The 21812-nt window shown below is 42.0% G+C and overlaps 2 protein-coding genes across 2 annotated transcripts; both read left to right on the top strand.

Moving 5' to 3' along the window:
* Positions 1 to 2490: 2490 nt before the first annotated feature.
* LOC134349869 (protocadherin-10-like) lies at positions 2491 to 10815 on the top strand. The gene is made up of 2 exons (XM_063054833.1): positions 2491 to 4884; positions 10546 to 10815. The coding sequence occupies exons 1-2, from the start codon at positions 2491 to 2493 to the stop codon at positions 10813 to 10815; spliced, it is 2664 nt and encodes an 887-aa protein (XP_062910903.1).
* A 2742-nt stretch (positions 10816 to 13557) lies between these two features.
* LOC134349868 (protocadherin-10-like) lies at positions 13558 to 16041 on the top strand. Its single transcript, XM_063054832.1, has one exon. It carries the CDS (start codon positions 13558 to 13560, stop codon positions 16039 to 16041), a length of 2484 nt encoding a protein of 827 aa, XP_062910902.1.
* The last annotated feature ends 5771 nt before the right edge of the window (positions 16042 to 21812 follow it).

Genomic DNA, 21812 nt, shown 5'->3' with positions numbered 1-21812 from the left:
TTCCCCTGGTCCTTACCTACCACCCCACCAGCCTCCGGGTCCAACATATTATTCTCCGTAACTTCTGCCACCTTCAACGGGATCCCACCAGTAAGCACATCTTTCCCTACCCCCAACCCCCCCCGCCCCGCCCACTTTCCGCAGGGATCGCTCCCTACGCGACTCCCTTGTCCATTCGTCGTCGCCCACCCCCATCCTTCCCCGCTGATCTCCCTCCTGCCACTTATCCTTGTAAGCGGAACGTCTGCTACACATGCCCTTACACTTCCTCCCTTACCACCATTCAGGGCCCCAGACAGTCCTTCCAGGTGAGGCGACACTTCACCTGTGAGTCGGCTGGGGTGATATACTGCGTCCGGTGTTCTCCATGTGGCCTTCTATATATTGGCGAGACCCGAAGCAGACTGGGAGACCGCTTTGCTGAACACCTACGCTCTGTCCGCCAGAGAAAGCAAGATCTCCCAGTGGCCGCACATTTTGATTCCACATCCCATTCCCATGCTGACATGTCTATCCACGGCCTCCTCTACTGTAAAGATGAAGCCACACACTGGTTGGAGGAACAACACCTTATATTCCGTCTGGGTAGCCTCCAACCTGACGGCATGAACATTCACTTCTCTAACTTCCGCTAATGCCCCACCTCCCCCTCGTACCCCATCTGTTATTTACTCTTATACACACATTCTTTCTCTCGCTCTCCTTTTTCTCCCTCTGTCCCTCTGACTATACCCCTTGCCCATCCTCTGGGTTTCCCCCCGTCCCTTGTCTTTCTCCCTGGGCCTCCTGTCCCATGATCCCCTCATATCCCCTTTGCCAATCACCTGTCCAGCTCTTGGCTCCATCCCTCCCCCTCCTGTCTTCTCCTCTCATTTTGGATCTCCCCCTCCCACTCCCACTTTCAAATCTCTTACTATCTCTTCGTTCAGTTAGTGCTGACGAAGGGTCTTGGCCTGAAACGTCGACTGTACCTCTTCCTAGAGATGCTGCATTAACTAGCAACGTTGATGTGTGTTACCTCTGGGCAACAGTCAGTTTGCCATATGAATTGACCGTAGAATTAAGCTATGAATGAATCTTGACCAATGACACAAACGAATGTACGATGGGTATGAATTTACAAAATTAAGATAGGACACAGTCTTTCGGAATGATGGCATCGAATAAAACCACTGATAGGTGTTACATAAGTAAATAGAAGTGGTTTCGCTAAATATGTAAACTTTGTCGTGAACAGAGGATTTCAGTTTACAACACACAGAGTAAACAGAAATCACCTGGTCGTAATGAAGTTCAAGGTAGTAATGAACCTGAAAATTGAGTTCATGAAGGTACTTGTTTCCAAGTTATAAAAGAAAACAGTGATATACTAGCAATCAATGCAATTTATTCGACTTCCAAACGTTTTTTGCATTTTTGTTCTCTATCGGATCCAGGGTAGCAATTATTTCACCTCTACACGTGTGTACAGGAAGTGGCATTAGAAATTTTGAACTTAAGCATTCATAAACCTAAGGGTTTCAACAAGCTTTTCTTAAGTGTTACCGTTGTCTTCTCGCTCAACGTCAAGAATTTCTTCTAGCATTTTCTGTCTTACATACTTCCAGCACATGATATTTCCCAATTAGAGTCTGATTATTTGGGTAAATTACCGAAATAACTCTGTTTGAAAGCTAGAATGGCTTCATAAAATCTAGTGATGATTTCCTCTTGAATGCACAGAAATAATTTTGATTTCTAGACCCACAATCAACAGCTAATAATAGTGGGAAATTCAAGAATGAATGATATATAAGTATTATAAATAAAATGGAATCCTTCAGCTCAACAATGTTGCTTATATTACCTTTCCTCTGATGAACAAGTTATAGAAACATAGAAACATAGAAAATAGGTGCAGGAGTAGGCCATTCTTTATACTTCCCCTTTAATACATTAATCTGAACATAGATACTGATAACTCGGATCAGTAGAACTGTAAAAAGAACAGAAAATAGATATCCACAGGCTAAAATAAAATATAACTGTGCAACAATAAATATCATATTCTCCTCACCTTCTAGTCTTGCTAGCTTTAAGAAACGACCAGATTCCTGATTGGTTCGAATATCAATGAGGTTCTCCACCAATCGTGAGCTGAGATGTGATTAGTGATCCGGACAGCCCTCCTTACGACACAGCAACCATTGCGTCAGATCAGACACAATGAAGACAGGATAGCCAGCAGCTCCACGAGTCCTCTCACATTGTAAAGAAATACGACCATTTCATTGATATAATTCGAGCGATTGCCAAGCGGTACGGATCTATTCTGTATCGTTTCTTTTTCTCTCTCTCACACACTGTTTATCACTTATGCACTGCAGAAAGGATAATACGTAATACTGCCTGGGCCTATAACATTTGGAATGACTTCCGCTGGAAATGAGATATAAAATATATTGGTTGCTGAAATGCCAATTGTTGTTCTGTGTATTCTGCCTATTGGACATGGTGTATGGTCAGATTCGTTACTCTATTCCTGAAGAACTACAACCGGGAGCCTTTGTTGGGAAAATCGCTGCCGATTTAGGTTTAGATGTGGAGCAGCTGTCGGCTCGCCGCTTGCGGGTAGCGCCCGGTCCTGGTAAGCAGTATTTCGACATAAATTTGGAGAATGGGATTTTAATTGTGAAAGAAATTATCGACAGGGAGCTGCTTTGTGGGTCGAATCTCGACTGCCGCTTATCCTTGGATATTGTGCTTGAAAATCCCCTGAGCCTCTATCAGGTAGAAGTGGAGGTTCTCGATGAAAATGATAATACCCCCAGTTTTCCGAAAAGCCAGCTTCATCTTGAAATTATAGAGCTTGCAGGACCCGGAATGCGATTTCCTCTTGAACCTGCGCACGATCCGGACATTGGCACAAACTCCTTACAAACCTACCGTTTACAATCAAATGACTATTTTAGTCTGGACGTACAAATGCGTCGTGGAAAGGGCAAGTGGCCAGTATTGTTGTTACAGAAACCTTTGGACAGAGAAGTAATGGCGACGCATAGTATAACGTTAACGGCAGAAGACGGCGGGTTCCCTCCGAGATCGGGCACAGTGCAGATTGTAGTAACAGTGAAGGATGTTAATGACAACACGCCTGTTTTCTCCCAGTCGGTTTACAGAGTCAGATTATTGGAATCTGCACCAAAAGGGACTCTGATTATCACATTAAACGCTACTGATATGGATGATGGGCTGAATGGAGAGATAATGTATTCCTTCCGTAGCCATATGTCTTCGACTTCCCGCAGTCTTTTTGATCTGAATTCCAAAACTGGTGAAATCAGACTCAAAGGGAAGTTGGACTATGAAGAAAGCAACGTCTTTGAGATTAACATACAGGCGACGGATAAGGGTCCTGGCGCTGTTCCTGAATACTGTGATGTATTGGTTGAAGTTGTCGATGTAAATGATAATGCACCGGAGGTGAAATTGCGGTCTTCCTCTGCGACTGTTTCGGAAGACGCTCCGCTTGGGAGTGTGGTGGCTCTGTTCACTGCAGAGGATAGAGATTCCGGACAAAATGGTCAGGTACGCTGTCAAATTTCAAATCGACTGCCCTTTCAGCTGGATTCGTCTTTAAAGAACTATTACAGAACTATCGTGCAGCACCCGCTCGACCGCGAAAACAACCCCAAGTATGATATCACTATTGAATGCACGGATGCAGGGGAGCCTCCCCTCACTTCTAAGAAAACCATCCGAGTAGAGGTTTCAGATATAAACGACAACCCGCCAAGGTTTTCTCGCCCAGTGTACACAGCACATGTTATGGAAAACAACGTTGTTGGAGCTTCCATATTTTCTCTGACGGCCGTCGATACAGACGCTGGAGAGAACGCCCGACTGAACTTTTCTATCCTAGAGTCTCAGGTTCAGAATTTCTCAACAACCTCTTATGTTTCAATTAATTCAGCAAGTGGTGTGATCTATGCTCAGAGATCTTTTGACTATGAACAATTGAAAAACTTCCAGATGCAAGTTCAAGTGCGGGATTCTGGTACGCCACCTCACACGACCAATGCGTCAGTGAACGTTATTATCCTGGATCAGAATGATAATGTACCAGTGATTGTGCATCCTTTGCCCGAATACGGGTCGTCAGCAATAGAAACAATATCCAGGTTCACCGAATCTGGCTCCTTGGTTGTCAAGGTCTCTGCCACCGATGCAGACTCGGGTCAGAATGCTCGACTCTCGTATCAGATTCTTCAAGCCACACATCGCAACCTTTTTACCATTTCTGCAGACACTGGTGAAGTTTGGACTATCCGTCGAATATTGAACAGAGACGCTTCTAATCAGAGACTGGTGGTTTTGGTAAAAGATAATGGAATACCATCCCTTTCTGCCACCGTGACTATATTATTATCTGTGGTTGGGACTGATAGTGAATCGTTCTACGGTGTCAGTAGCTCATCAGCAGATTCGGGGAGCATTCCTGAACTGGGCCGTTCTTTGGTTATAGCCTTGGGAATAATATCTAGCTTACTCCTCATAATGTTAATCATACTAGCCATTAAAGTTCACAGAAACAGGAAAGGGATGGTATACCAGCACCGTTCTCTGGGTAGTTGTTGTTGCTCTGAATCAAGAAACTCTTTGAATGGAATACAGAAGACCAGTAAAACCCTTCAGATACCACCAAACTATGTTGAAGTATTTGGGGGCGATCCTCTCTCACAAAGATTCCGTTACGGGTCATGTTCGACATTGCAGTCTACCAAGAGGGATTTCACCGTATCCATCAACAGTCGATCCTCTGCAGACCAAAATTTTGTTCTGAACGAATCTGCCTGTAAAGGAAATGTTGCAATGGTGGATTCTGAAAAATATAGCGTTCCTGAGGTAAGGTCATTTAAAACAGAGAGCGAAAATCTTTAAAGTTTTGCTGGAAAGCACAAGAATTTGGATAGCTACCAGTATATTAAGATAAACAGGGTGAATCGTGTACTAAAGAGAAACACTGCGCTCATTGTTAAATCTGTTTGACATTACTTTTTTTTTTGTCTCGTGTGATGTTTTGCAGACAAAAATGATATATAATTCTAATATAATGCCAAAGAGTTACAAACCTTTCTTGACATCGCCTTGATTTTTCGAGGTATGGTTACTCCTTTCTGATATTCTTTCCTCCAGGAGAGGGGAACGTAATAATTGTTACTCCTGATCCGATGCAACCTAAAATAAGCACAATAAGATAAAGAAAGACAATAACAATAAAACACAGTAAATATAAATTCGTAGGATGCCGTATGAACGTAGATTTATCACCCATAAACTGACGCTTTGCGATGGAGTGTCTGACAGGGAATAATAAAGTCATGGTGGTTGGGGATGTGGAGCGATGTGTAAATGGTTGGAGTTGTTGATCAGCCTTACTGCTTGGGGAAAGTAACAGTTTATGAGTCGGGTGTTCCTGCCATGGATGCTACGTAGAGTCCTCCCTGATGTGAGTGGGACAGTCCATGAGCAGAGAGGGTCAGATCCTTCATGATGTTATATAAATCCCTGATAGCTGGTCGGCTGGTGCCGGCGATGCGTTTGGCAGATTTGACTACCAGTTGTAAAGCCTTCCTGCCGGTTGTAGTGCGAATTCTATCCCATACAATGATGCTGCTTGTCAGGATGCTCCCTACAGCGCATCTGTAGAATGATGTGTATATAGAAACCATCACAACTTCTGTCCAGGCACATTCCAACCCTTAGATTCAATATGCAAAACAGTAATTTTACACAGCTATCCCTTGTCTGACATATGTGGAGATGAGCCTGCAATATCTACTCGATATTTCTCTCTTCTGATAACCGACTGAGTACTTCCACCACATGCTTCATCTTCAGATTTACAACTGCTTTATTATGTACTTTACTGATCCAACATTATTTTTAAATCCACTGTATGTACCTTTATTTCTCGTAATCTACTTCCATGCCTCCATACGTCCCTTAGCAGTAAAAGCTATTTTGTCACTAACTCAAGGATGTTGTCCTACAACAGAGATGACTTGTGCTCTCGCGTCCTCATTCATCCTATCCAAACACTGTGCACCTGAAAACGTGCTTGATTTTTTTTCCCTGTTGCTCTGCACACCAATAAGACTAAATCATTAACATTGGTCATCTCTCCACACATACAGTTTTCCCTGGCGCGTTGACCCAGATTTCCTGTTCTTCTTTTTACATAGAACATGGAAATCTACATTACCTTACAGGCTCTTCGGCCCTCAGTGTTGTGCGACCGTGTTACCTACTCTAGAAACTGTCTAGAATTTCTCTACTGCATAGCCCTCTACATTTCTAAACTTAATGTACCTATCTAAGAGTCTCTTAAAAGACCCTATTCTACCTGCCTCTACCACCGTCGCTGGCAGTGCATTCCACGCACCCACCATTCTCTGTGTGAATAACTTATCTCTGACATCCCCACTGTACCTACTTCCAAGCATCTTAAAACTATGCCCCTCATGTTAGCCATTTCAGTCTCTGGCTATCCACACGATCAATGCCTCTCATCATCTTATACACCTCTATCAGGTCACCTCTCATCCTCTGTCGCTCCAAGGGCAAAAGGCAATGTTTATTCAACCTGTTTTCATAAAGCATGCTTTCCAATCCAGACAATATCCTTGTAAATCTCCTCTGCACTCTCTCTATAGTATCCACATCCTTCGTGTAGTGAGGTGACCTACACTGAACACCATACTCCAAGTGGGTAAAACTATGGACTTATATGGCTGTAACATTACCTGACGGCTCTTGAACTGAGTCCCATGGTTGACAACCCATACGCCTTCTTAATAACACTTTTAGATACAGTTTACAGGTAAACGAGTTCCACCAACTCTGCGCAACAACAATGTACAGTAATTTGCCTCAGATGACGGTGACAGATTATATAGATAGATAGTCATAGTCATGCTTTATTGATCCCAGGAGAAATTAGTTTTCGTTACACTTGCACCATAAATAATTAAATAGTAATAAAACCATAAATAGTTAAATAGTGACATGTAAATTATGCCAGGAAGTAAGTCCAGGACCAGCCTATCGGCTCAGGGTGTCTGACCCTCCAAGGGAGGAGTTGTAAAGTTTGATGGCCACAGGCAGGATTGACTTCCTATGACGCTCTGTGTTGCATCTCGGTGGAATGAGTCTCTGGCTGAATGTACTCCTGTGCCTAACCAGTACATTATGCAGTGGATGGGAGACATTGTCCAAGATGGCATGCAACTTGGACAGCATCCTCTTTTCAGACACCTCCGTCAGAGAGTCCAGTTCCATCCCCACAACATCACTGGCCATCCCAGATAGATACCCTCTCAGTCGTCCAGAGTCAAGATAATGTACTTTTTTGTTGTATACAGTTGTCCAGAACGCGTTTTAAACCGGTAAACGGTATCTAAAAAGATGCAATAGATAGATAGATAAATTCCGTCTCCTTGAGGCGACTATGCTTGGTGCACCCTTTCGTGTCTGTGGTGGACGGTTGAGCTGCTTGGTGAAAAAGCAAAGATGACATCCATCATAAATGTACGGCGACCTTGAAAACAATGGGGTGGTAAGCAGCAGAGAGGAGCCCCACAGGGCCCTCTCTAATCCTAAACTAAACTCTGCTGTAAAAAAGTAGTAGTAATAGTAGGGGACTCAAATATCAGTGGGTTGGAGAATCAAACTTTCAGAAGGCCTTTGACAAGGTACTGCACGAATGGTTAATAATCAAATTACAGGAGGTAGGAACTCAGTGTAAGGTGTGCGGATGGGTGCAGAATTGACTGAAAAGCAGAAAACAACGAGTTATGGAGAGAGGATCGTTTCACACCTAGAAGATGTTAAAAGTGGGTTCCACGGTAATGGGTTTTGGTAATGCTGCTGTTTTTATTTTATATTAATGATTTGAATAACACATGGGAAATAAACTAGTAAAGTTTACCGCTGACAGAAAACTAGGGAGACGGGCTGATAACATGCAGGCAGCAGAATCAATACAGTTAGATCTGAACAAAATCCAAATGAAGGCAGACAATTTTTAATGTAGGTAACTTTAAAGTATTACATATAGGAAGTAGAAAGATTATGTATAACTATACAATGGGGGGGGGGTGTCTTGGGTTAGAAAGTGCACTGAATGAGAAGGATTTTGGCGTCCAGGTAGACTCATCAGTATCAAGACCTGGACAATGCACGGAGGCGATTAAGAAGGCTAATAGAATCCTGGCCTATATAAAGCGCTGAATCGAGTTCAACTCGAGAAGTTCTCCTCAAGCTGTATAATGCGCTAGTTTATTCATTTCCACGCCTGAATACTGTGTACAATTTTGGTCTTCATATTCTGAGAGGGATGTGAAGACACTGAAGAGAGTCCGGTGAATGGCGTCTAGACGCATTCCAGGTCTGCAGGGAAGGAGCTATGAAGAAAGATTGAAAGAATTAAATTTTTTCAGTTGAGGTAGACGTGGAATAAGAGGAGTCATGATAGAAGTGTTAAAAATCCTTAAGGGTGAGAAGTGGATGCCAGCTGCTACTCCAAAATTCGCCCATCATCACGGACACGGGGCCCTAGGTAGAGGCAGACTGGTTAAGGAGGGATTTCAGACATATATCAGGAAGCATCACAGCGACTTGTGGACACCTGGAACAAACTATCTAGTTGTGTAATTTAGAGTAGTACCTCAGAGAGTTTCAAATCTAAACTGGACAGTTCTTTCAACACAATATGTGAATGGGAACTTGATAAACCTTGTTGGACGGAAGGACCTGTTCTTGTCAAAAACTTTGTTCTAATGTTCTATTATACAGTACTTTTATTTCAAAGAAAATCAGATTGCATGATGACTAGAATGTCCTATTATACCTATAGTATCGCCGACACGCAAGATGCAGTGGACTCGGCAATTATACGCTCATGCGAGATATTCTGCGCATGGTGTTAAATGTTTATATACAAAACACTTGTCTTCAGCTTAATTAACTTTCACTCTTTTCACCCAGTGTTTGGAAATGAGTTCCAACAAGTAGATCGGAGATCATTGCCCTGGTGCATGTTGCAGTAAACATGCCCATAAAGACAACTATAATATAATGCAATCCAGTTACTGTAGTGTCATTGGCAACTGATCAGTCTTATGATATTTTACCGAATAAGACTTATACTTTTAATTATTCTTGTGAAAGCATTAATTAAGCAGAACAACGGCATATAGCTTTTACTGCAGATAAGTGCAAGGCTATGGACTGTATGAGGCAATCAGAAATATTGTGAAAGACAGGAACTTTGGCAAACAAGTCGAAGTATTATTCAAGTTGTCAGCATGAGTGGATAAATGGCGAAAAAATGCATGTGGGATTATTGACTCCCCTTGCCAGGGCATATCATATAAGAACATGAAGGTTATCGTACCACTTCTTACAGTACTGGATTACTGCATCATTTCTATTGACCGCACAATAAGAGGACCGTGACTGCAATGGAGAGGTGCAGGGTAATTTCAGCACGATGTTATCAGGTGCAGAGAGTTTCAGTAGTAACTTAAAACTGGAGAGTCTGGTCGTATTGTCCGTAGAATTGAGGAGATTGAGTTGGCTTGATTGAGTTATACGTTATTAAGGAGAGGGTGAACTAGATAGATAGCAACAAAATTTTCCCCATATCAGAACTGTCAGATCTATAGGTTCATGGAAACATCAAAGGTGTTTAGAGGGAACTTGAGGAAGATTTTTTTTCACTCAGAGGGTGCTGGGAATTTGGAATGCATTGCCTAAGCACGTGGTGGGAATGGGTATATGACATCCTTAAAAAGTATTTATATGAGCAGTTGAATTGCCACCCACTGAAGTCTTTGTAAATTAAATTAATGTAGATTCATAATTTATGCTGGATATGGACACGATGGGCGACACGCTCTGATTCAGTGCCTTATGAGTGTGTGAGCTCTTTGAATAATAATGGTCAATGTGGTGACATTTGGAAGTAAAATTTATTTTCAGGTTACATACAGTAGTGCTAGAAATTCTGTGAACCTTGTAAAATATTCTCTATTTCTGCAAAAATATGACCTAAAATGTGATCAGATCCTGACGTAAGTCCTAAAACTAGATAAACAGAATCTAATTAAATAAATAACACAAAACATATTACGCTTGTTCATTTATTTATTGAGAAAAATGCTCAAATATTACGTGCATTTGTTGGAAAAAGTATGTGAACTTTTGCATTCAGTAACTGGCCTGACTCCCTTGTGCAGCAATAACTTCAACCAAACATTTCTGGTAACTGCTGATAAGTCCTTCATATCGTCTTTGAGGAATCTTAGGCCATTCCCCCTTACAAAACTGCTGCAACTCTGCGATGATTGTGGGCTTCTTTGTATGAACTGCTTGCTTTTCTACAGGATGAAGGTCCGGTCTTTGGCTCAGCCATTGAAGAACATCAAGTTGGTCCTTTGCAATCTTGAGACGTGCAGCAATGTTTTTGATTGAAGATGTTTGCGAAATTCCCCTTTCTTAAAGTTCACTTCGTTAATGGAAAAGCGTCATTTTACGCTTAACACTAGCCGTCCCCCGCCCCCGAAGCGACACCCCGACTTTCAATCTGGACTGGCGATTAAATCGGCCAAGCGTCGGCTCGTTCCTTCCTCTCGGGCACAGACTCGGGCCTTGCCTCTTCGATCCGGCCCCGAGTCCGCTCCAGCAATGGCAGTGTCGGTTATACGTCCGGGACTCCAGTCTCCCAGAAAATCGCTGAATCACGCCGGCACCATCTTTCCCACATCCATATAATATCTATAGTATATATTTTAGAAATAACGGTTTCCAATTTTTAAAGTCAGCTAACAAGAATACAAAATGAATGCCAATTTCTAGTAGCAACCCTGGAACAGCAAGTTTCGGTCGATTTACTTCACTTTTCGCAAATTTAAGTTTTATATTCACCTCTATTTGAATTTCAAAATAGACTGTTGGAATTCACTGGAGGCTGAAATTAAAATAAGGATACCCAAACTTCCTTCTCCATTCTCTGCATGATGATAACCACCGAAATTTATTTATTAGTTCTGGCGCTCTGTGCTTCAAATCTGCAGCCTTTGGGTTGCACTCGCTTTACCAGATAAATTGTCTGCAAAATTAAACCATAAATAAATCTTGGCCAGTGACAAAAAGGAATTCATGATGTCTGTAAATTTACATAAACAATAGGACTCAGCCATTGGAATGATGTCACCTAATAAAATCACTGATAGATATTACATTTGTTGTTTTCTAAATAGGTAAATACCATTTGACGTGAACAGCTGACTGCAGTTTACAACGCACAATAAACAGAAATAACCTGGTCACAGTGAAACTATAGTTGATAAAAAACTGTAAATGCTGTTAAGGGGGTACCTGTTTTCAAGCCATGAAAGACAATAATAATGATATTCTACGAATTAATGCTATGCATTCAATTAATTATGTTCTCAACACGTTTTTTTTAAGTGGAACATTTCTCATCCCGCCGAAGGTCCTGAATCTAGTCACTTGTTCTAGCATTTTCTTTCTTTCAGATCTCCAGCACTTCATACTTCCACATTAGGGTCTGTTCATTTCGGTAAATTCTCCAGATAACTATATGTTTGAAAACTATAACAACTCAGTACGGTCAGGCGATGATCCCTTCTTGAGGGCACAGAGAGAGCTTTGCATATCTAGCGACATAACCAAGAGCCAGAGATGGGTGGATATTCAGGAAAGAAAACCGTGCATTTATCAGAAGTAAAATGGGATCCTTCAGCCCAATAATGTTGCTTATATAAATTCTCCCTCTCACTAACAGCTGCTATGTACCCCCAGGGTTCATTTTTTTCTGTGGATTGTCAGTTTAAAACGCTGAGAGAATATAGACTGACTTTTCGACACTGTTGGATTTCTAATGACTACAAAATTGCTTGGTTACTATGGTGACAGAGGTGGAGATGTTTGATGGACAATGAATGTTTATGGTTTCATGCAGCTTGTTTTGAATAAGCAAGCTCAGATGATCCTCTTACAGACACACACATGTCAGAGTCGAGATGGTTTCGATCAATGAAAGACACCAGTAGGTTGGGTCGCTGGTTTATACTTTCAGTAGACCAGAAGGGGTGAGTTAAGATCGATCCAGACTATTGATAATTGACTCTCACAAGTGCTGCAACTATTAGAAGTTTGTAGAGACGAGGGGAGAGGTCGGTTTGAAACAGAAGAAACCTAGCGACAAAGAGGTCACTGTTTGGACTCTCTCCAAGTAGCCCATAAGGGCGAGTTTGATTCCATTCAAATACGAAAATGTGATTGTCACGTAGTTAATCCACAGGAGTGGGTTCTCTGGTGAGTGGAGGCCTTTGTGAATACCACGTCTGTATCACGTCTTTGTCTGGGTGTGGTATTTCACTGAACAAAGGCCTCCTGTGGGAAATCACTGTAGGAGTTATTTCGTATGTCGTGGAACTGGATAAGTGGCTATCGCATTCTGTCACCGCGTGGAATCTACCTGTGTGTCTACCCTTACCTGAGTGGTGGTTACCTTGAAGATGGTCCCCTTTGTGATAAGCTACTGTTGGTGATACTTAGTGTGTGGAGTGGAACAACTTCGGAGATGAACCCTACTGCTATTGTTATTTTGTATTGCTGTCGTGGAAACTGCGGAATATCGACGTAATTGCCTTCTCACAACATTCGTCTTTGGATTGAAAATATCTTGCATTAATTAACCTGAGGATTAAACTGAACTTTCGTACATACCATCGTAAGACTTTAACTCTTGCCACCTGATCTTCAATAAGTTTGTAACTTTATCTATATACCTATAAATGCATAACAGTGCTAACTTTTGATCATCTGATTAAGTTACTATATTTAGTAGTTACTAATAAAGATAGTGGATTTTAACATCAAAAACAGACTCCAGGTGTGTTCTATTGCTGCTGATACTTTTACAGTGTTGCTTGCATGTAACCAGGGCTTTTTCCAGGGTTGCGTGTACGAAACACAGCTTCTTCACACTTCTTCTTTGATACATTACTCCAAACATGGATTCTGACAACTCGGATGGGCCGAAGAGTAAACGGAACAAGACATATATATCCACAGGATGAAAATAATTTTAATTGTGCAACAACAAATCGCACGTTCTCGGCCACTTTAAGCCCTGCTAGCTTTAAGAAACGTCATAAATCCTGATTGGTGGAATATCAATACACTTCTACACCAATTGGGAGCTGAGATGTGTTTAGTGATCCGGACAGCCCTCTTTACGGCACGGCAACCATCACGTTAGATCAGACACAATGAAAACTGGGTAGCCTGCAGCTCGGTGGGATTGTTGCACGAATCATTTCGCATCTGTAAGGAAATGTGAGTATTTGATTGAAATAATTCGGGCGATTGGCAAGAGGTACAAATATGCCTTGTGCCGTTTGTCCTATTTATCATTGAATCACTGCTAAAAGGACAATAGAATACTGTCTGGGCTTAAAACCATTGGAATGACTTCTACTGGAAATGAGATACAAAGTATATTTGTTGCTAAAATGCCAATTGCTGCTCTGCGTGTTCTGGCTGTCGAATATTGTGTCCGGTCAAATTCGTTATTCTGTTCCTGAAGAACTCCAACCGGGAGCCTTTGTTGGGAAAATCGCAGCCGATTTAGGTTTAGATGTGAAGCAGCTGTGGTCTCGCAGATTGCGGATAGCGCCCAGTCCACGGAAGCAGTATTTCGACGTAAATGTACGGAATGGAACTTTATTTGTGAAAGAAATTATCGACAGGGAACTGCTTTGTGGGTCGAATCTCGATTGCCGCTTATCGTTGGAAATTGAGCTTGAAAATCCCCTGAGCCTCTACGAGGTGGAAGTGGAGGTTCTCGATGAAAATGATAATGCCCCCAGTTTCCCGAAAAGCCAGCTTCATCTTGAAATTATAGAGCTTGCAGGACCCGGAATGCGCTTTCCTCTTGAACCAGCACACGATCCGGACATTGGGACAAACTCCTTACAAACCTACCGTTTACAATCAAATGACTATTTTAGTCTGGACGTACAAACACGACGTGGAAAGAGCAAGTGGCCAGTATTGTTGTTACAGAAACCTTTGGACAGAGAAACACTGGCAACGCATAGTATAACGTTAACGGCAGAAGACGGCGGATTGCCTCCGAGATCGGGCACAGTGCAAATTATAGTAACAGTGAAGGATGTTAATGACAACGCGCCTGTTTTCTCCCAGTCGGTTTACAGAGTCAGATTATTGGAATCTGCACCAAAAGGGACCCTGATTATTACATTGAACGCAACTGATTTAGACGATGGCCTCAATGGAGAGATAGTGTATTCTTTTCGTAGCCATATCTCTTCGACTGCTCGTAAACTTTTTGATCTGAATTCCAAAACTGGTGAAATCAGGCTGAAGGGGAACCTGAACTACGAAGAAAGCAACGTTTTTGAGATAAAAATACAAGCGACAGATAAGGGTTCTAACGCTGTTCCCGAGTACTGTGATGTATTTGTTGAAGTGATTGATGTGAATGATAACGCACCGCAGGTGATATTGCGGTCTTCCTCTGCGACTGTTTCGGAAGATGCTCCGCTTGGCAGTGTAGTGGCTCTGTTTACTGCAGAGGACAGAGACTCTGGAAAAAATGGTCAGGTGCGTTGTCAAATTTCAAATCGACTACCCTTTAAGCTGGACTCATCTTTAAAGAACTACTACAGAATCCTTGTACAGCACCCGCTCGACCGCGAAAGCAATCCCAGGTATGATATTACTATTACATGCACGGATGCGGGGGACCTTCCCCTCATTTCCAAGAAAACCATCGGAGTAAAGGTTTCAGACGTAAATGATAACGCACCAAGGTTTTCTCGCCCAGTATTCACAGCAAATGTTATGGAAAACAACGTTATCGGGTCCTCTATATTTTCACTGACGGCCTTCGATACAGACGCTGGAGAGAACGCCCGACTGAACTTTTCTATCTTGGACTCTCAAGTTCACAATTTCTCAACAACCTCCTATGTCTCAATTAATTCAGAAAGTGGTGTTATCTATGCTCAGAGATCTTTTGACTATGAACAATTGAAAAACTTCCAGATTCAAGTTCAAGTGCGGGATTCTGGTACGCCACCTCACACGACCAATGCGTCAGTGAACGTTGTTATCCTGGATCAGAATGATAATGCGCCAGTGATTGTGCATCCTTTACCCGAATACGGGTCGTCAGCAATAGAAACAATATCCAGGTTCAGTGAACCGGGGTCCTTGGTTGTCAAGGTATCAGCCACCGATGCAGACTCGGGTCAGAATGCTCGACTCTCTTATGAGATTTTTCAAGCCACACATCATAATCTTTTTACCATTTCGGCAGAGACTGGCGAAATTTGGACTATCCGTCCAATTGTGAACAGGGATGCCCCTAATCAAAGACTAGTGGTTGTGGTAAAAGACAATGGAATACCACCACTTTCTGCCACTGTGACGATTGTATTATCTGTGGTTGGGACTGATACTGAAACGTTCTCTAGGGTCAGCAGTTCTTCGGTGGATCCCAGAGTCCCTCCTGAACTGAGCTTTTCCTTGGTTATAGCCTTGGGAATAATATCTAGCATTTTCCTTATAATGTTAATCATCCTCGCCATTAAAGTTCACAAAAACAGGAAAGGTGCGGTCTGCCAGCATCACTACCTGAGCTCCTTTTGTTGCTTCGAAACAAGAAATAGTTTCAATGGAATTCAAAAGGCCAGTAGAAGCATTCAGATACCACCAAACTATGTTGAAGTGTTTGGGGGCGATCCTCTCTCCCAAAGATTCCGTTACGAGTCATGTTCGACATTGCAGTCTACCAAAAGGGATTTCACACTCTCCAGCAGGAACAGGTCATGTGCAGACCAGAACTTTGTTCTGAACGAATCTGTCAGTAAAGGAAATATTGCAATGGAGGATTCTGAAAAAAACAGCATTCCTGAGGTGAGGCAATTTGAACCAGACTGAAAAACCTGATAGGTTTGGCTTGAAATTACAAGCAGTTTAGATGGGTACCAGTTTATTAAGATAAATAGTATGAACGATGTAGCTTAACGGGAAATACTCTTTGATAAATCTTTCTAGATTACTTTTCTGTCTAGTGTGATGTTTTCAATGATGATTATTATATATAATTCCGATATATTCCCAAATAACTTTAAATTATTTTCTAGAAGACCTGGTTTTTAGAAGTTTGTGTAATTCTTCTTCCTAACATTCTTTCCTCCAAATCAGTTGGTAACATACTAGTATTTAAGCCTGGAACAGTTTTTCCAGTTGAGTGTACAATTTCTTTATAATTCTTCCAATCTGATACATTGTGCTCTGAGCTCATTTTTTGGTCTCCTCTACCATGGGGTATATTAACGTAGAATGAGTGCACAGTTCTTCACTTAAGTCCTTTCCAGTGTCACGAGCTTACAGGCGTTCTTCACTTTTATTCTGCATTCCACTACACTGAGCTCTGAACGAAGTTTTGCGTATTGTCGAAGAATACCATCTAATCTTCCATCCAGGCATATTCTAATCTTTGAATTCGGTATGTAGCTCAACAATTTCTTGCAAACCTACCTAATGTAGGATGGTTAACTGAGCACTTCCACCAGACACTTTTGTTTTACATAGAAACATAGAAACATAGAAAATAGGTGCAGGAGTAGGCCATTCGGCCCTTCGAGCCTGCACCGCCATTTATTATGATCATGGCTGATCATCCAACTCAGAACCCCGCCCCAGCCTTCCCTCCATACCCCCTGACCCCCGTAGCCACAAGGGCCATATCTAACTCCCTCTTAAATATAGCCAATGAACTGGCCTCAACAGTTTCCTGTGGCAGAGAATTCCACAGATTCACCACTCTCTGTGTGAAGAAGTTTTTCCTAATCTCGGTCCTAAAAGGCTTCCCCTCTATCCTCAAACTGTGAACCCTCGTTCTGGACTTCCCCAACATCGGGAACAATCTTCCTGCATCCAGCCTGTCCAATCCCTTTAGGATATTATACGTTTCAATCAGATCCCCCCTCAATCTTCTAAATTCCAACGAGTACAAGCCCAGTTCATCCAGTCTTTCTTCATATGAAAGTCCTGCCATCCCAGGAATCAATCTGGTGAACCTTCTTTGTACTCCCTCTATGGCAAAGATGTCTTTCCTCAGATTAGGGGACCAAAACTGCACACAATACTCCAGGTGTGGTCTCACCAAGGCCTTGTACAACTGCAGTAGTACCTCCCTGCTCCTGTACTCGAATCCTCTCGCTATAAATGCCAGCATACTATTCGCCTTTTTCACCGCCTGCTGTACCTGCATGCCCACTTTCAATGACTGGTGTATAATGACACCCAGGTCTCGTTGCACCTCCCCTTTTCCTAATCGGCCACCATTCAGATAATAATCTGTTTTCCTATTTTTGCCACCAAAGTGGATAACTTCACATTTATCCACATTAAATTGCATCTGCCATGAATTTGCCCACTCACCCAACCTATCCAAGTCACCCTGCATCCTCTTAGCATCTTCCTCACTGCTAACACTGCCACCCAGCTTCGTGTCATCCGCAAACTTGGAGATGCTGCATTTAATTCCCTCATCCAAGTCATTAATATATATTGTAAACAACTGGGGTCCCAGCACTGAGCCTTGCCGTACCCCACTAGTCACCGCCTGCCATTCTGAAAAGGTCCCATTTATTCCCACTCTTTGCTTCCTGTCTGCTAACCAATTCTCCACCCACACCGAATGGCCTACTCCTGCACCTATTTTCTATGTTTCTATGTTTCTATGTTTCTTACCCCCAATACCGTGTGCTTTAAGTTTGCACACTAATCTCCTGTGTGGGACCTTGTCAAAAACCTTTTGAAAATCCAAATATACCACATCCACTGGTTCTCCCCTATCCACTCTACTAGTTACATCCTCAAAAAATTCTATGAAATTCGTAAGACATGATTTTCCTTTCATAAATCCATGCTGACTTTGTCCGATCATTTCACCGCTTTCCAAATGTGCTGTTATCACATCATTGATAACTGACTCCAGCAGTTTCCCCACCACCGACGTTAGGCTAACCGGTCTATAATTCCCCGGTTTCTCTCTCCCTCCTTTTTTAAAAAGTGGGGTTACATTAGCCACCCTCCAATCCTCAGGAACTAGTCCAGAATCTAACGAGTTTTGAAAAATTATCACTAATGCATCCACTATTTCTTGGGCTACTTCCTTAAGCACTCTAGGATGCAGACCATCTGGCCCTGGGGATTTATCTGCCTTTAATCCCTTCAATTTACGTAACACCACTTCCCTACTAACATGTATTTCGCTGAGTTCCTCCATCTCACTGGACCCTCTATCCCTTACTATTTCTGGAAGATTATTTATGTCCTCCTTAGTGAAGACAGAACCAAAGTAATTATTTAATTGGTCTGCCATGTCCTTGCTCCCCATAATCAATTCACCTGTTTCTGTCTGCAGGGGACCTACATTTGTCTTTACCAGTCTTTTCCTTTTTACATATCTATAAAAGCTTTTACAGTCCGTTTTTATGTTCCCTGCCAGTTTTCTCTCATAATCTTTTTCCCCTTCCTAATTAAGCCCTTTGTCCTCCTCTGCTGAACTCTGAATTTCTCCCAGTCCTCAGGTGAGCCACTTTCTCTGGCTAATTTGTATGCTACTTCTTTGGAATTGATACTATCCCTAATTTCTCTTGTCAGCCACGGGTGCACTACCTTCCTTGATTTATTCTTTTGCCAAACTGGGATGAACAATTGTTGTAGTTCATCCATGCAATCCTTAAATGCTTGCCATTGCATATCCACCGTCAATCCTTTAAGTGTCATTTGCCAGTCTATCTTAGCTAATTCACGTCTCTTACCTTCAAAGTTACCCCTCTTTAAGTTCAGAACCTTTTAGATTTCCAACAGCTGGCTTAATCTGTACTTTACTGTGATAACGTTATTTTTAATCTCCTCTATATTCCTTATCCCTCAGCGTTTATTTCCACACATCCATACGTCCCTTAGGCGGCAGTAAAAGCAATTATGTGACCAACACAGCAAATACTTTGTCCTACAACAGAGATGTTTTTGCTCTCATGTCACCAGCCAAAAAACCTATGCTCAGTGCACTAACTAACATGATTGTTTTTGCCAGTTTGCACTGCAGACCAATGGAAATTGAGCCATGATATATAGCACTGGTCCTAGCTCCACACATGATGTTTTTCATGACGAGTTTCCCAAGATGTCATGGTCTTGCTTTTAGATACGTTTACGGGTTTAGCACGCATTCTAGGCATCAAAAATGTATGTTAATGAGTCTATGGACAGCTGACAGAGCTATAATGCTGGTAGAGCATAGCGGACAGGCAGTATCTATGAAAATGATTAAGGGAAAGATGACGATGAGGCCACACTCACTGTGGGGGCGCAGCATCATATTCCTTCTAGGTAACCTCCGACCTGACGGCAGGAACATCGATTTCTCCTTCCGGTATGTTTTTCCTCCACCCTTACCTATTCAATTCCCCACTCTGACCTCTTACCTCTTCACCTCACCTGCTCACCACCTCCCCTTCTTTCCTTCCTCCATAGTCCACTCTCCTCTCCTGTCAGATGTCTTCTTCTCCAGCCCTTTACCTTTCCCACACAACTGGCTTCACACATCATCTTCTGGCTAGTCATCCTTCTCCTCCTCCACATTTTTATTCTGGCTTCTTCCCCTTCATTTCCAATCCTGAGGAAGGGTCGTGGCCCGAAACAGCGACTGTTCATTCATTTCCAAAGACGCTACCTGATATACTGAATTCCTCCAGCATTTTGTGTGTGCTACTCTGGATGGACAGTTAAAGATAGATAATAGTAGAAAGACAGAGGTAGACATAGATAGGTACTTATATAAATACAGATACATGGTTAGATATAAAAGACAGATGAGATAGGTGCATAGATATACAGACTGATGGTCTGATGTAAACACGTCCAGTCTTCTAGTGACACGTTAATGTATATTTTTGCTACTTACATTTGTCTGGAACGCGTTATAAACCTGTAACTGTATCTAAAAAGAAGCGACAGATAGATGGGCAGATGGATAGATGCCGACTTATGGAGAAGATGGTGGTGCATCATTTCATCTCTGAGATGGGCGGTTGCGCTGATTGGAGAAAAACGAAAGGTAACATCCATGGTGAATATAATTAGCAGTAATTATAAATTCAACCAAAGGAGCAGATAATTTGACCAGTATCACAATGATGTTTGGGGAATCGTTGGCACACAAATTGACTACGATGTTTACTGAATCACATTAAAAATACAGGAGTTAGCTCTTGTTGGAAAAGTGCTCTTGAGATGTCCTATAGGACCTATTGGATTGTCAAAACTAAAAGACCTGAAGTAGTCTTGAATAAAGTTAATGTGGTCTGTACTCTTAACTGTTATACGTTCATTCGAAAGTTCTGCGCATGTTTTTAAAGGTACATGCAGAGCCGCTGCCGTCAACATAATTCACTTTCTTTCTAATAATGTAACGGAGTCGGATACCGCAACCCAACGCATAATTATAAGTAAATTACTTCAGTTTTAGATCATTGCATTTCGAAATGCTTGAGTTTTCATCCAGTGTTTGGAAATCAGTGCCATTCTGTTGATAATTTTGGGATTTAACCATCAATGTAAAAAGTATCTTTGTATTTTGATTATGGGTGCCATAGTCAGAGTGTTGTGCATTGCTCGTTGTGCTTGAAAGAGATTACAAACAGCCTCGTGAACCATTCAGGCCTGCGTTCTTACAGAATTTTTATGCGTAAAAAATTCCAAGATTTCTATCTGCTAACAGTAAAAAAATGGCGACAGAATGCCTTGAAGAGTATTCAACCTCAGCCCTTTGTTCACAAACTTTTTATCAATTTAACTGAGAATTTTTATTTTTGAATTGTACGCTCTTTTATCCCAGTAGAGCCCCAAAACAGGGAAAATTGCAAAGCACGAAAAAATAACAATTCAAAATCAAATGTCAGCAGTTCAATAGTATTCATCTCTCTTTGCTCAGCGCATAATTAAACCACCACTCGCAGCTATTACCGTCAATACTCTTCTTGGATATGTCTCCTTCAGCTTTGCACAACGTGATGGGGTGAGATTTTGCAAATTGCTCAAGCTGTGACAGGTGAGTTGGATAGTGGCGAAGGACAGTAATCTTGAGGTCTTGCCAAAGGTGTCCGATCGGTTTAAGGTCAGGTCGCTGACTGGGCCGTTCAAAGACACCAATTTCCTTCATTTGCAGCCACTCCATGGTTGATATACTTGTGTCCTTTGGGTCGTTATCCTACTGAAAGACTAACTTCCCCCCACTAGTTAAAGTTTTCTGTCAGAGGCTGGTAGATTTTTATCCAGGATACCTCTGTATTTAGCAGCATTCATTTTCCCATGAATCCTGACCAGATTTCTAATCCCAGCTGCTGAAGAACATTTCCATAACATGATGCTTTCTCGACCATACTTTACAGTATGGATAATGCTACCTGGATAATTCACAATATTAGATTTACGCCACACGTATTGACGAGGCCAAATATTTCCACTTTATTCTCATCCGACCGCAGGACCTTCTTCCACATCTCTCCAGTATATGCTAAGTATTTTTCAAAGTCTTTACGAGCAAGGATACGCATTTTTTAGCCAAAGAGTCTTCCTTGCCACTTCCATAAATACCCTCTTTTATGCAAGGTTATAGAGATTGTGGAACT

Source organism: Mobula hypostoma, chromosome 7 (genome assembly GCF_963921235.1).
Source record: "Mobula hypostoma chromosome 7, sMobHyp1.1, whole genome shotgun sequence".
Classification (NCBI taxonomy): Eukaryota; Metazoa; Chordata; class Chondrichthyes; order Myliobatiformes; family Myliobatidae; genus Mobula; species Mobula hypostoma.
The sequence above is the reverse complement of the archived record's forward strand: the minus strand, read 5'-3'. Positions and strand labels throughout refer to the sequence as shown.

Coding starts and splice junctions, on each gene's coding strand:
- LOC134349869 (XM_063054833.1), top strand. CDS start 2,491: ATGGTGTATGGTCAGATTCGTTACTCTATTCCTGAAGAACTACAACCG. Junction 4,885..10,545: donor AAAAATATAGCGTTCCTGAG/GTAAGGTCATTT, acceptor CCTTTCTTAAAG/TTCACTTCGTTAATGGAAAA.
- LOC134349868 (XM_063054832.1), top strand. CDS start 13,558: ATGAGATACAAAGTATATTTGTTGCTAAAATGCCAATTGCTGCTCTGC.